General features: G+C 44.4%; 1 protein-coding gene across 1 annotated transcript in view; it reads left to right on the forward strand.

Moving 5' to 3' along the window:
- The window catches only part of PAK5 (p21 (RAC1) activated kinase 5), a 325,437-nt gene that overhangs the window by 283,106 nt on the left and 25,956 nt on the right, over positions 1–16,375 (forward strand). Inside the window, exons 6-7 of the mRNA XM_064275780.1 lie at positions 12,679–13,170; positions 14,751–14,884. Of these exons, the coding sequence (XP_064131850.1) occupies positions 12,679–13,170; positions 14,751–14,884 (626 nt within the window). The remainder of the gene's footprint in view (positions 1–12,678; positions 13,171–14,750; positions 14,885–16,375) is intronic.

Below are 16,375 nucleotides of genomic sequence, written 5' to 3' on the forward strand. Positions count from 1 at the left end.
GTATAGGGTTGCATGAAGATTAAACAGGTTAACAGACAGAGCAAAGCACAGAGCAGGTACCTAACTTTGCAAGCATAGCTGGTAGACTGATGATGGCTGTGATGTGATGCTGTTACTGTGTTCCCGGCACCATGGCAAGCATTTTGCAAACATTACCCAACTTAGTCCTCTGAAATTCTGAAAGCATTCAGAATCATCTTTGTTTTACAGTGAGGAGGTTAAGACTCAGAGAGGTTAAATCTTTGTAGACTTTCCCAAGGATATGCAGTCAGACAACTGAGTCAGAATTCAAAACTTGGTTCATCTGACCCCAAAAGTCTGTGTTTCAAAACATTCCCATTTCCACGGAAGAAAGCCAAGGGGCAGAAAGATGGACGTGAGACCTCTTGGTCGAGGCACACATTCTGCAAGCAGTTCTCATCTTGCTGGTAAGGAATGGGCAATGACTTCACGAGGGGGTTGGTGCAGAGGCAATACAGTTTGTTCTGTCTTTTCACGGTAGGACAATGAGAAGTTCCATAGCATCACCCACACTGTGGTTTGTGGGTACGAGCTGGAACTCCAGGCTGCCAAGAAAGCCTTAAGAGTAGAGATCTCTAATCATTTCTCAGCCCTTTGGCTAAGATCAAGTGAAGAGTAGAGATTTCTGAAGCTCGCTTTTGCCCTTACTCTTCCTTCAGTGACCCTCCTGTGTGACTTTACTGAAGGCATTTGAAAGCACCAGTTCTAGAATCAGATTCCTTGGGGCCATGCACTTGTTAGCTGTATGGTCTTGTCTGTGCCTCAGCTCCCTCATCTGTAAAATTAAGTGTTTCAGTACCCAATTTGACTGGTCATGAAGATTAAATGAGAGGAGTAAATGGAAAGGACAAAGCACATGGCAAGCACTCAGTCTGTATTGGCCCTGATTCACAGCAATATTTCTGGTTGAAAAACATGTTCACCATATCTGCTAACGCCAGCCTGGGGAAATGTTCCCTCTCTGTGTAATCTTTTACGCATTTTCACAATGCTGGAACAGTCAGTCTATCAGACTTTGCTGCTGCAGCCTTTCCGTACAGTCTGCAGTATGGCTGTCCTTGCTTCAGAGATGGGGTCACAGAAGGCCAGAGCAGCCATGGGACTTCCTCCAGGCCTTGCAAAGCCCTTAGTGACTGAGCTGGACTGAGAACCCCAGTCCTGCCACCACAATGCTCAGTCTAGTCTCTAGAATGAAAAAGAAATCCCAAGGCCTCCCTTGCCAAGAGAGAGCAGAAAATGTAACTGCATTAGGACAAGAACCATCATAACAGAACATCTCCAACCAACCCCACCGTTTCCTTTGCACAGGGCAGTAAAAGTGACCTGTACTGCAGCCTGGGGGACCCCAAACAGACAGTTTATTAAGGGCTTTTGAATGGAGATAGGCAGGTGTGAGAAAAATGTAGCCCCCTCTCCAGACCTCCCTTCTGGGGTCACCCTGTAACTGGTTTTCACTGTTCTGCCATGATTTCGCTTTCCCTGGAAGGAAAAAAAAACACTTGACCCAGCCGTACTCGGTTTTCCTGTGTGGATAACTTGGGGACTCATGTTCTCTGTGGCACTTACCAGACCTGGATTCAGCCACAGCTTCAGGAACAAAACAGCAGCTCCTTGTTGACTGATGGTGGCAGAGGAGACCTTTGAGAGGTCCATTAGGGCCCTGATGGGCTATGAAATGACAATATGGTGAAGTCTGATGAACTGCACCAAAAGTCAGAGAGAGAGAGAGGATTTAAAGTCAGAGGCACTTGCTATCACATGAGAAACACAACGAGTTTATGGCCTTTAGTATTTTTTTCTTCAAATATAAGCTCCTAAACGATGTTCACTGAGGCTCAAAAACATCCAAAGAGATGATTCGCATCTGTCCCTTCTGATGGAGACTTAGGTGTCCTTGGCATAGGAATGGGCGCATCTTCCAGCCCACATTCTCGTGGCTCCCAGTAGATTGTATTTTGGTCATTCGAGTGGGTTTTCCCATGGCCGAATGACAAACAAAGTGAATCGAAACTGCATTGTGCGTCCCAGGTCCCTCCCAGGCCCCGACGCATTTGAACAACATTCTGAGGCAGCCTGCCAGCCCCTGAGAGGCGCAGAGCCCCTCCGAGTGGCTGCGGGCGGGTGGCGACGGATCTCTGGTCAGAGTGATGCTCTGTCGCACTGCTCCTCAATAGCGGATGTGGTTTCGAGCAGCAGCTGCAGGGGGTTAATTGGATACAGCAATCCAGTGGTGTGGTGGGGAAAGAGCCTGAAATACTCGCACACTTGAGCCTGCTGATCACAGATGTAGCCATTTCTTCACAGAGCTAGGCTTTGCCTGTTTGTGGAGGTCAGGAGTTGCTTGTCCAAACTCTTGCCGTGTATTTTATAAGGCAGAGAAGTACATGACTCTTCAGGCGTCCTGTCCTAAGGTGTAAGGCCCCGTATGCCTAAATAGGAATCCAAGGTAATGGTTGTAGCGATGCCACAGATGATGGAAGGATTTCTATGCATGTAGTTTGGAGAGCCAGCAAGTATCTGACATCCAGAACTTAACCAACACCCTAGGCTCCCTGCGCCAGGACCTTTAAGAGACACCTTGGTTCTTTAGGTTCCACTGGGGCCTGCTCATGACACTTCACAGTGGCAGCTATAATGCACGCTAGCTTCCTTTACTGAAATTGAACGTCAGCTCAAGTTGTGTGCTGTGCACCTTTGTTATCCATTCAGGGCGAATATGGTAGGCTAGGAAATTTTGTAAATGAAAAACGTAATTCGGAAGAAACTAAGCATGGCTGGGCCAAGTTTTGCCTCAAGCAGGAAAAGTGGCTGCTGTGATTGTTGGGATGTGATTGAAGATAGAAGGGTTCACTGACAGCCTGGGTTCCCAGAGACAGCCTGGAGCTCTGAGGATAGCACACACCCCTGCAGAGAAGCAGAGACCGGGAACTCAAGAGAGAGGTGCACCCCAGGGTGAATGGGAGTAGCCCCCTGCCCCCATCAGCAGCATTTCCTGCCCGGGCCAGGGAGATTTGGAATTACAGCACACAGCCAGAGGGGCCAGGAGAGCAGACACACATTCCAGCCACTGGGTTTAGTGAATCCCCTTTCCCTCATCAAAAACCAGTTGCTGTGGGGTTGATTCGGACTCCCAGTGACCCCATGTGTGTCAGAGTAGAACGTGATCTAGACGGTTTTCAATGGCTGATTTTGTTGGGAGTAGCTGCAGATCACCAGGCCTGTCTTCCGAGGCACCTCAAACCACCAACCTTCCAGTCAGCAGCAGAGCACATTAACTGTTTGCTCAGGGAATCCCTCCCCTAATTACCACACTCTAAAATGTCCCTGCAGAGAATGGGGGTGAGTGATTCTTTCTAGAATTCTTAAAAGCAGTTGTTTTTCTTTATCAAAGCCAAGGCTGGTCTGGTTTACATTTTCCTTTGAGTCAGGCCAGGATGATTTAAGTTGTCCTTTCCTTGCTCGTATAATAGAGGCCTATGATTCACTTTTATACTGTGTTTAATTTATGTAATGAGCCCTGGTGGCAGTTTAAACACTCGTCTGCTAACCGCAAGTTTGGCAGTTCAAACCTACCAGAGGTGCCACAGGAGAAAGATGTGGCAGTCTGTTTCCATAAAGGTTAAATCTCAAAAAAACAAACCAGTTACCATCAAGTCAGTTCTGACTCATAGTGACCTGATAGGACAGAGTACAACTGCCCGCATAGGATTTCCAAGGAGCAGCTGGTGGATTCAAATTGCCTACCTTTTGGTTAGCAGCTGAGCTCCTAACCACCGTGCCATCAGGGCTCCTCCATAAAGGTAACAGCCTTGGAAACCCTATGGGACAGTTCTGCTCTGGTCTATAGGGTTGCTGTGAGGTGGAATCGACTAGACAGCAGCAAGTTTTGATTTATGAAAAGCAAGCAGTACCCAGTCTAGCTTTTTCATTTTTGAGATGAGCAGACTCTGTTTTATTGTGCTCTGAAAGGGTGTATTGGAGCATCACATGTGAGCACTGGAACCAGCTGCCTCCCCCCTCTGGAACGCCACAGGACACCTAAAAGGAGGCTCTCCATCCTTCATAGAAAGTTCTGCATTCCCCATTCTGTGGCCAGACTTGCACCACTTGCCCCGCCCCCGGTCCAGCAGGATCCAGCTGTGGCCTCCCTGTCACTAGTGCAGAAGGCCACGGTGACAAATAGATGCTGCAGCAGGATTTTCTTTCCCCCTTCTTTCCTTTCTCCCCGCCCCACCCCCCACTCCCCAAGCCTTTTTTTCCAGCCTTGGCATAAAATGGCCCAGTGATGTTCTACTGCGGAATTCAATTTCACAGTTCAGTTAGGTCCTTGATTACTCTGCCAAATTCAGATTAATGTGCGTTTAACTAACATGGATCAGGGGCATCCTGGCTGACAGCCAGCTGTAACCGTAGCAATTGATAGCTTTGTGGAGTTTTATGCCCCGTCCACCCCAGCGCACCACTGGTGAAATTGATTGATTAAATGAATTCATTGCTATAATTATTTATAATTTTGATCCAGCACAAGCCTGTGTCTGACCCTGTCCTTGGAGATGTTGCTCTCGTTGTGGAAGGGGTGGTCTGACGGAGTTCTTAACTGGGATTATTTATTCCCAGATGATACAGCCTTTTATTTTATCACTCTTATTTTTGATTGGGTTTGAGTAGAGACATGGAAAAGCACATGTCTTTAAGGATGAATTCATATGGTGTACTAAAAGGTATCAGTGTATGCTAATAACCATTTCTAAAAGGAAAAATCAAGACTGCATATATGTTCGGGCAGTATTTGAAAAGATTCCTGTAGAGAGAGTTCCTTCTCTGAATGTATCTGATTTTCAATGACAGTTAGAGTCCTCAGAACACTGAGGCTAAGCAGTTTGACAGCCTGGGTGATAACTTGCAAAACCAGGGATCTGTTCTTATTACATTGCGCCATTTGGAAATCCCCTTTGAAATTATGCAGACCGTGGTCTTGTTTCCAAGAAGTTACTTGCTCACAAAATCAAGGGATTGTTTTCTTTAGAGAGGTGGGGAGAAAGCATTTGTGGTACCTTTTTATTGTTTTGTCTCCAGCACAGCAGCTTTCCACCCCTGCTCCCTCTCCCTGGAGACCTTGGCAATGTAAGGTCTGTGAAGGTAGATAACAGATCTTTTAGAAATGGTTGGAAGCAAGGACAATGAGAGATACACTTATTAAATATCTGTGTCTTTTGCTGGTCCGAGCTGAGCCCTGGTGGTGCAGTGGTTAAGAGCTCAGCTGCTAACCAAGAGGTTGGCAGTTCAAATCCACAAGCCGCTCCTTGTAAACCATATGGGGCAGTTCTACTCTGTCCTATAGGGTTGCTGTGAGTCAGAATCGACCTGATGAAAGTGGGTTTGGTTTTTGGCTTGCTAGTCCAGATCCCTGCATTATGGTTTTACTAAATGATTAGACCTTGCGTTCCTTACGCACAGAACTGTGTTGTTGTTGTTGTTGTTGTTAGCTGCCCTCAACCCTGTGCACAACAGGGTGGAACCGTCGTGATCCGTAGTTTTCGCTGACCGATTTTCAGAAGCAGATCACCAGGGCTTTCTCCCTGGTTTGTCTTAGTCTGGGTGCCCTGCTAAGACTTGTTCAACACGATAGCAACACACAAGCCTCCACTGACAGATGGCTGCATTTGACATGCATAGGCTGGGGATCGAACCCAGGCCTCCCACATGAAAGGCGAGAATTGGCTCATATGGGCTCCAAACTTACTCCTTTTTTTTTTTTATACACTGTATTTGTAAATCAGGTTGTAGAAAACGTTGCACATTTTAAGCTTTACTCAAGTTGTTGTTCTCCCAGGCGTGAGCATGTGTATGTAACAATGTGTATAGACAAATCCATCATTCATGTCCCACTCACTTCCAAAAATAGACTATAATGGGAAGACAGTTTAGAGTAGGATAATTAAGTAGTTACAACAGTTCAAAAGCTATGTAAGAGCACAAGGGGGCCTCCTCACAGAAGAACACCTGGGCTCAGTCATTGTTGTAACCCAATACCAAGTTCTGCTCTGACCAAAGCAAAAACGGAAAAAGTGAATTAGGTGTATAGATAAAAATAGTGAGCTCATTTTTCTGTGGTGATTACTCCTTTTGAGCTGATTTATTTAAGCCAATGCTCTTTTTTTTTTCTTTTAATCCCTTAATTTTTCTTCTATCCCCCTACTCTGGGCATTGTCATCCATCATTTTCTGGCCTAATTCTTGCATTTTGCTCCAGGCTGTTCAGACATCTGGACCCCAAATGAGACACCCTAGCCAGACCTCATCCCTTTAGTTATCAGTGCACACTGAGCCTGCCACTGGCCCAACCACGTTCTCCTCTTATGATTGAAGCTTATCTCTGTGAATTTATTGAGGGTCCAAGTTCTACAGTGACACCACCACCTCTTAGTAGCTTGGGACCTTTGCACGATCTACTTAAACCTGCTGTGCCTCAGTCTCTACATCTGTGAAATGGGAAAACTATGAGTCTTTTCTGGTTGAGAAATTTGAGGTTTAAATGCAATCGTGTACCTAAAGTACCTAGAAGAGTCCCAGGCACATGGAAAGCACCCCATAAATGTCAGGCATCATTATCACCATTATTGTTACATTGCTATTCCCACAAGGTCAGGTTTCTAATGGAGCAATCGCTTAATGGAAATGGCCCTACATTGGCTCCCAGTATGATGTCCATGCATTTTAAGAAGGAGAAAGTGTCCCAGCCTTGATTATAAAGACCAGAGAAATGACAGTTAATGGAAGAAATGCCAAGGTGGGCAAGAAAGCAGGCCTGCGGTATCAGCATCTTGAACAGCTGGGCCATCGAGACACCTTCCCACTGGGCGTGAGGACTGGCCTAAGCAGAAGAATTGGGTTGTGCAGTCCTCTTGGGAGTATGGAGCCATTTGCCTTGGATTCCTTGGGAGCAGTTTCACCTTTCTGAGCCTCGGTTTCTTCACCTATAAAATGGGGTAGATTGCCTCTGAAAATGTGTGGCCCAGTGATGCTCACCCAGACCCAGCTGAGGGCCATGGTCCAGTCCTGAACAGGGTCACCCATGTGTTTCTCCTTCACAAAGTCAGTGACTTATCCACCATCCTCTCCTTGAGCTGATGGAAGCCAAAGGGAAGGTATGTCCCTCACCTTAGACGAACAGTCCATTCACCTTTGCCAAATAGACCTCAAGTTTGACTGTAAAAATTGTTCCCTGTGAGAATGATTGCACCTCATAGATGGCTTTTTAAGAGTGCCAGCCATGAAAGACATAGCCTCGGTTTGTTTCAAAGACCTCATTTCAAAGACGTTTCGCTCCTAGTGAACTAGTATGCGTTCCATCTTTTACTGGAAATTGTCCCTTCCTGCAGACAGATGTTCTCAAATCCATGTGCCAGCTGTTAGCCTGGACTCTGCTCACACTGCTGACAGGCGATAAGGAAGAAAAGTGGCCCGTGCAGTGTGAAGAGGCATTAGAAAGTCCTACAGGATACAGCTTTTGTATTTTTAATATATCTTCTGAGATCGGCTCTAAATGCTCCTGGGAAATGAATTCAGTTTCACTTAAAATACAAGAGCAAATCCTCAGAGGAAGATGCAGGAGATGAGGGTTTGCATGGCACGTGATGATTCCCAGGACACCCTTTCAGACATAAAATCATAGATCCCACATCTCACACCCTGGCCTTGAGGACTAGGCCAGACTTAGCTAATCTTGAGCTTAATTTAAAGGAAGAATCCAATTGTCTGACTGGTTGCCGTTGTTAGTTGCCATCAAGTCGATTCTGACTCATGGTGACTCCTTAGGTGCAGTGTACACATAGGGTTTTCAAGGCTATGACCTTTCAGAAGCAGATCTCCAGGCCTGTCTTCCGAGGCTCCTCTAGGTGGGTTTGAATCACCAACTTTGCAGCTAATAGTCAAGGGCTTAACCACTTGTATCACCCAGGGAGCCTAATTGTCTAACTTAGCTCTGATATTTATCTCCATCCACTCCCACCACACACATATCAGTTTTCCTTGTATACAGCAGAAGTACGGGAACTCAGAAAAAAAAAAAAAAAAAAAACTTGATTTTAAGTATAGCATTATCATTATACTACAATGCTCAATATATTATAATTAAAGAAAACTTTCCTGCTTGTTTTGAGGATTCATGTATAGGAATACATATACCACCAGCACATTGTATACCTTCAATAAATGCTGGCCAATTTTATTAATAAGCCAATTTTATTAATATTATAGTTACTATTAATTTTCTTTTCTACTCCCAGTACTGTGCTAAGTACTTTATGTGATAACAAAACACCTAATGTTTATTGACCAGCCACTGTTCAAATTCTTGCATGTAAAGTCAATCCGTTAGAGCTCATAATGACCTAATGGAGTATTATTTTTATAACCATGTTATGGATGAGAAAACCGAAGCACAGGGCGTTCAAATACTTGCCTAATGTCACACAGCTTCCACATGGCAGAAAAAGTTTTGAACCCAGAGCTTGTTCTTTGAAACACTGGTCTAGGTGGCCATTAGTTAAGTCTCAAAACAACCCTACAAGGGAGGTAAAATGGTTTCCCCATTTTGCTGATGAGAAAACTGAGGCTCAGAGAGACTGATTTGACTAAAGGCATACAGAGTCAGAATTCACCCCTAATTATGACCCTTACAAGCATGTATTCTGTCACTCTGCAACCAGGACATGACCCTGGCTTAGCAGTTACCCTGATTGCTGTTGGTTGGTGCTGTGGCTGTCTGAGTCGGGGAACTCACAGGGCAGAGAAGGGCAGCACTGGTGGCATGTGCAGCAGACAGCACTGTCATCTTGGAGAATGGTGCCACGGTAGCAGGCTCAATGTGTGCAGACCTTCCTCTCTGATTTGATGGAATTGGCCCCCATCTGTGTGGTGTGATGGGACAGGAGCTTGAGACACCTGCCTGCTTCCAATGCCTGCCATGTTGCCAGATCCAATGAGCAACATGCCCCAACCTATTTCATTTCCCAGCGACATTTGACACGGTTTATCTCTCCTTCCTTCTTGAAATACTGTCCTCCCTTGGTTCCGGGGCACACTGCTCCCTTAGTTTTCTTCACTGGCCATTCCTTCTCTGCCCTTTTTTACAAGATTCTCTTCCCAATCTCCAAATGTTGAAGTCCTTAGACCTTCTTTTACACACTCAGGATCATGGATTTTAATACCAACTAAACACTGGTGACTCTCAGCTTTATATCTTTAGCCTCAACTCTTCCCTGAACTCGAGGCATGTGTAATTGCCTATAGATCATCTCTACGTGGATGCCTGATTACTCTCTAAAACTTGGACAATACATGGACAATACAGAACTCTTGGTTTTCTCTCATGTATTAACTATCTGTATACTGCTGTGTAACAAATTATCCCAAAACTTTGTCACTTACAACAACAATAAACACCTGTTCTGTCACAGAGTTTCTGTGGGTCAAGTCTCCAGGACTGGCTTAGTTGGGCAATTCTGGCCTGGGGTCTCTCATGAGGTTGCAGTCAAGATATCAGTCAGAGCTACAGTCATCTGAAGGCTTCACTGAAGCTGGAATATCCAGTTCCGAGATGGCTGACATGGTTGGTAGCAGATGGTTTTTGGCAGGAGGCTTCAGTTTCCAACCATGTGGACCTCTGCATAGGGTTGCTTGAGTTTTCTCACAACATGGCAGCCGGGGAAAGCCAGAGCAAGTGATCAGAGAGAGAGACAGCAAAGCTGCTACAATGTCTTTATGGCCTAGCCTCAGAAGGCACTTCCCATCATTTCTACTGTATTCATTAGTCATTATGACCTCCAGCGGATTGACTTTACATGCAAGAATTTGAACAGTGGCTGGTCAATAAACATTAGGTGTTTTATTATCACATAAAGTGCTTAGCATAGTACTGGGAATATAAAAGAAAATTGATAGTAACTATAATATTGGCCAGCATTTATTGAAGGTGTACAATGTGCTGGTGGTATATATATTCCTATACATGAATCCTCAAAACAAGCAGGAAAGTTTTCTTTAATTATATTGAGCATTGTATTATAATGAAAATACTATACTTAAAATCCAGCTGATTTTTTTTTTTTTTTTCTGAGTTCCCGTATTTATGCTGTACACAAGGAAAACTGATATGTGTGTGGTGGGTGTGGATAGAGATAAATATCGAACCTGATACAATGTGGGAGGGACTACACAAGGATATGTGTTAGGAGGCAGGGATCATTGGGAGCCATCTTGGAAACTCCTGCCACCGGTATTCCTCATATATTTAAATGGCCTGTTCCTCAGGCCAAAATCTTGGAAGTCATCTTTGATTCTTCTCTCAGACTTTTCAGTCAATCCATCAGCAAACCTTGTCATCTCTATCTTTAAACCCTACTCTGGATCCCACCATTTCTCACCCCATCTACAGCAACCACCCTACTCTCAGCCCACATTGACAACAGGAACCTAATTGGCTTCCTGGTTTCCACTCATTGCCATCAACTTCTCTTCTCCTCCAGCAGCCAGAGAGAGTCAGATCACGTCACTCCTTCCTGCTCAGCAATCTTCAATGGCTCCCATCTCACTCAAGCAAAAACCAACACCCGTATCATGGTCTACATGATCTGATTCTTGGTTGTTTCTCTGTCCACATTTTTTACTTACCTTCTCTGCTTCAGCTACTGTGGCCTCCTTACAGTTCCTTGAGCCTGCCAAGGTTGTCTGTGCCTCAGAATCCCCACCTCTGCTGCTCCCTCTGCCAGGACTCCCCACTGCCACCACCAGATAGTATCAGGCATGTTTCCTACCTTCAGCCAGGTTTCAGCTCTCATGACACCCCCTCAAGAGAGGCCTTCCTTGACCATCCCATCCAAGATGGCACCCAGTTACTCTCAGTTCCCTCACCCTGCTTTATTTTTCTTTCTATCACTTATCCCTACTAGACATTATACTGTATATATTTATTGGTTTACTTCTTTAGTATCTGTCTCCTTTTCAAGAATGTAAACTCCTGGAAGGCCAAGATACCATCGATTTTGATTATTGTTACATCTGAACCCCCAGCCCCTGAAACAGTGCCTAGTGCATAATAGCTGTTCAGACATTAATCTTTAGTATGAATGAACTAATGAATGAATGTATTACATAGAAAATAAAATTACATAGAAGCAATGAATTCACTTACAACAACGCTGTCCAATAGAACTTTCTGTCATGATGGAAATGCTCTATGCCTACACTGGCTGGTGCAGTAGTAAGCAGCCATATGTATTTTAAAATATGATTAGTGTAACTGAGGGACTGAATCTTTTATTTTATCTTTACCAAACCCATTGCTACTGAGTCAGTTTTGACTCATAGCAACCCTATAGGATAGAGTAGAACTGCCCCATAGGGTTTTCTAGGCTGTAAACTTCACAGCAGATCACCAGGTCTTTTCTCCTGCAGCACTGATTGGTTCGAACTGCCACACATTAGGTTAGCAGCTAAGTGCTCAACCACTGAGCCACCAGGGCTCCTATTGTCCAAACCAAACCAAACCAAACCCATTGCTGTTGAGTCGATTCTGACTCACAGCTCATGTTGTAGGAGTCTGCTGATTGGCTTCTCTGCTTCTCCCTTGCCCTGCTACAGTTATTTCTCTAAACAGCAGGCAAAGTAATCCTTTAAAGCTGAAGTCGAGCCATGTACCATTGCTGTTCAAAATGCTCTAATTGGTTCCTATTTAAACTGAACATCAGATCCAATCAATGTCTTTGCACAGTCCAGCTCCCTTTCACCTCTCTGATGTCATCTCCTCCTAGTCTCATCCATGCCCACCCTGCTCTGCTCCAGCCACATTGATCCCATCAGCCCTGCAAACACACACGCACCTCAGGGCCTTTGCACCTGCTGTTCCGCCTTCCTGGAGCCTTCTCCCTCCAGATACTCACAAGGCTGCTCCCTCACTTCTCTCAGGTCTTTGCTCACGTGTTGCTCCATCAGAGAGACCCTCCCTGAGGCCCCGATCTAAAATAGTACCACTTCCCCTACCCCACTTTCTAGGAATGCAATAAGTATTTGTTGAATGAGTGAAATACCTATTTTTCATGGAAAGACATTTAATGTTCTATTTATTTATCAATAAATAAATAATACCTAAAACAGTCCTCAGTGGTGGCAGATAGGTAAAAAGTACAATAAAGTGGTAAAATGCCGGACATGGTAAGAATTCTAAACCATATACTTTTCTTAAAGTGCAGACAGTAACAGAATAAAAAGTCATCAGATTGTTGAGAAATGGAGGCCCTTCTTGAAACAGCTAACATTTGTGATCAGAGCATTAATTGATGCAAATTGGTAGTGTTTGAGAATCACGGTTTTTTCTAAAATATTAAGTACTCCTCCCCTTGCTATAAAATTTAAACTATCAACATGCTCAACAACTTCTACTCCTTGCTTCTGGGGATTTAATAGGGAAAAGGGGAAGAAAGCAAGGAGAGGCTCGATGATGAGGTTGTAAGGGCAGAGAAATGATGATAGAAGGAGAGACCCTGGAACCTCACAAGGTAAGCTTCTCCCACAATCAAGGTCACTCGGCCAAGCTGTGGGTTGACTCACTAGCCAACTGGCTGCTTCACATTCAAATCCAGCCTCTCTGTCTTCACAGGTGGATTATGACCGAGCACAGATGGTCCTCAGCCCTCCACTGTCTGGGTCTGACACCTACCCCAGGGGCCCCGCCAAACTACCTCAAAGTCAAAGCAAAGCAGGCTACTCCCCAAGCAGCCACCAGTACCCCTCTGGGTACCACAAAGCCAGTCTGTACCACCACCCCTCTCTGCAGACCAGCTCCCAGTACATCTCCACAGCTTCTTATCTGAGCTCTCTTAGTATCTCGTCCAGCTCCTACCCCCCACCCAGCTGGAGCTCCTCCTCAGACCAGCAGCCCTCCAGGGTGTCCCACGAACAGTTTCGGGCTGCGTTGCAGCTGGTGGTCAGCCCAGGAGACCCCAGGGAATACTTGGACAACTTTATCAAAATCGGGGAAGGCTCAACTGGTATTGTATGCATCGCCACAGAGAAACACACAGGGAAGCAAGTGGCCGTGAAGAAAATGGACCTCCGAAAGCAACAAAGACGAGAGCTGCTTTTTAATGAGGTAAATGGTGTGTTTGGGTCATCCTTTATTAAACAATCAACCCCTTTCTGTATATTTGTTACACACGTTTTTCCATTTTTCATTTGCCTTTTAACGTTGTGTATCACTTGCGAGCTCTAAATTGCACATGGACGGGAAAACATGAGAACTTGTGTCGAGGAAACACCAAGCATTTTGGAGTAATATCCCTTTCATAATTTTATGAGAGTCTTGGGATGACAGATGATCTTTTGCGGATGGGAAAACTGAAAATCCTAAAGCTATCGAATCAGGCTTCCACTGTGAAATGATGTGTCAGTCTTTAGCCAAAGGGGTACCATCCAGGTCTCCTAAATTCCAAAACAGTGTATGGCTGCTTGACCTCTTTCACTTTCTATCATGAACTTTCTCTCAAAAGTGTGCAGAGGTTGTTTGATCGGTAAAGGGGAGCTGTAAAAATGCAGTCAGTTATGATTGTGTACCCCACTTCTTTGGAGGCTGACCTGAAGCCACCCCATAACATGGATAAACAACTCTATAATGTATTATTTAAAATTAACTCCAAAAAATCAACAGAAGCAGCTACTGGGCAGCAATTCATTCAACAAGCAGGTATCAAGTTAGCCTTTTTATACCTTGTTGTTGTTGTTGTTAGTTGGCATGGAGTCAACTGTGTCTGTCCATTGTTGTGGCTATTGTGCTAGCCCATCTCATGAGGGTCTTCCAGGCCCTAGTAAACCCTCTACTTCACACAGTGTCCCCTTCCAGCGATTGGTCTTCCCCATTGTCATGTCCAAAGCAAGTGACTCAGATGGTATTCTGTAATCCATGAAGTTTCACTGGCTAATTTTCAGAAGTAGATCACCCGGCTTTTCTTCCTAGTCTGTCTTAGTCTGGAAGCTCCCACTGAAACCTGTCCACCATAGGTGACCCCACTGGTATGTGAAGTACCTGTGGCATAGCTTCCAGCATCATAGCAACACGCAAGCCACCACAATACAACAAACTGACAGACGGGTGGTGGTTTTATGCTTAGGTGACATCTATTTTTATCTTCAAGATGTATTATTTGTATTCAGCCCAAACCTCTCTGACTCAACTCACACCTTCTCCCAAGGAAAGGTTAGGTGGGCCTTGTGTGGCCCTACCCCTAATAATGGTTTACTTCATTTTCTTATGGGACTCTTACCATATGGTGGCGACTGTCTTGCTAGGCAAACCAGCAATGGGTATGGACAGTACATTCTGAAGAAGACCCTTAGGAGTATATGATTATATCCCCCTTGGCAATCAGCTAAACCTCCTTTCGTAAATGCAAAGCTTGCCATGATTTTGCCTGTTCCCTCACCCTGCTCCTTCTTTTGTCTCTCTCTCTTCCTCTAGTGTCTGGTTGACCTCCCAATTTCTCCAGAATTTACTAACTTGATTCCTTTTATTTCTACTAGCTTTACCCTTAGTGCCATTTTTTGTCCATAGGAGAGTACTGAATAAATTCTGTACAATCAATACCTCCCAATCAATTGCACTACCAGTGCAAGTGTAAGGAAAAAATGCCAAATTTCACCTTCACAAATCAAAAACTATCTTTCCCTTTTGTCTAGGTTGTCATAATGCGGGATTACCACCATGACAATGTGGTTGACATGTACAACAGCTACCTTGTCGGTGATGAACTCTGGGTAGTCATGGAATTTTTAGAAGGCGGTGCACTGACAGACATAGTTACTCATACCAGGTAAGTTTCTTTATTATCTAGAGAAATAATTCAACGTATTTATTGTTCTCTAGTGAGGAGCCCTGGTAGTGCAGTGAGGAGCCCTGGTAGTGCAGTAATTAAGCATTCGGCTGCTAATCTTAAAGGTGGATAGTTTGAACACACCAGCAGTTTCATGGGAGAAAGATGTGGCACTCTACTTCCGTGAAGATTACTGCCTTGGAAACCCTATGGGGCAGTTCTGTAGGTCTTATAGGGTCACTATGAGTCACAATTGACTTGATCGCAATGGGTTTGTTGTTTTTTTTTTTTTTTTAATTCTCTGCCAGGATGAGGCCCTAATGACAGTCTTTATGAACTCTTCATAAATTGTAAGCACTTCGGAGCCATGGGACACGACTACCCTTTTTCTTATATTCCCTGAAGTACCTATTATAATAGCATCCGTGTATGTTCCATTCATTCAATACCCCCGCCCTACAGAAGTTCATTAACACCCATTGATTTAAACAAGCTGCTGGGAATGAAGTTTTAGTAACAAATAATAGAATTTCCTGTCACGTATACAGATTTCTATAGCTGACCTTTGTTCTCCTGAGTTGCCATGCCATTTCCATGTGCGGATACCACCAAGTGAACCTGGGGAAAGATGGACCAGGTGGAGGATCAAAGTTTTGCATCATGATAGTGAACATATGTAGAAGAAAAAATTCTTCAATTCTGTTTTTAAATAGTCTTGCAAATAATAATGATTCATTCCCAGCCCAGTGCCTCTCTGGAACATTTGTCAAATGTCTTTTATGTGCCATGTTCTTTCCTAGATGCTGGGGATACAGAAGTCACAAGATGAATTAGACTCAAATGCCTTCCCTCACAGAAGTCACAGATAAGAAATAAATATATTTAATACCTGTGAAAAAATAGAAAGGTGTTCACAAGTAGCATAGAAGAAAGCCGAGTATCTCCATCAGGGAGACTCAGGAAAGATTTCCAGTAGAAGATGACATCTGGGATGGGTTTTGAGACAAGAATAGGAGCTCGCTAAGAGTGTAAGTGGGAGAAAAACAACATTGAAGGGAGAGGAAAGAGTATTTGCTAAGACAGTGCTACTCAAATTTTAATATGCATGCAAATCACCTATGGGTCTTATGAAATGCAATTCCCAGTTCACTAGGGAGGGGCCTAAGACTCTGCATTTCTAAGAAGTTGCCAGGGGGTGCCGATATTTCTGGTTCACGAACCACAGAAAGTTTCTAAAAGTTTAAGAAGGTTCTAAAGCACAGACACATAAAACAGCATGATCAGTTTGGGAAACCTGAAGTTTAAGTTTGGTCTCGCAGGTAAATAAAATACCGAAGAGCTAAGAGAGGATTATCATGAAGGAGAGGCACTGGGTGTTAATGGTGTCCTAATTAGACTTGGATCCAGGTGAGCAACAATAGGTGGAAAGCAAGGTAACAAGAAAGCATTGGAGAGCTTTGGAGGAAATAGAATAGGCTGCTTGTTCCTCCA

Source organism: Loxodonta africana, chromosome 24, assembly GCF_030014295.1.
Source record: "Loxodonta africana isolate mLoxAfr1 chromosome 24, mLoxAfr1.hap2, whole genome shotgun sequence".
NCBI lineage: Eukaryota > Metazoa > Chordata > Mammalia > Proboscidea > Elephantidae > Loxodonta > Loxodonta africana.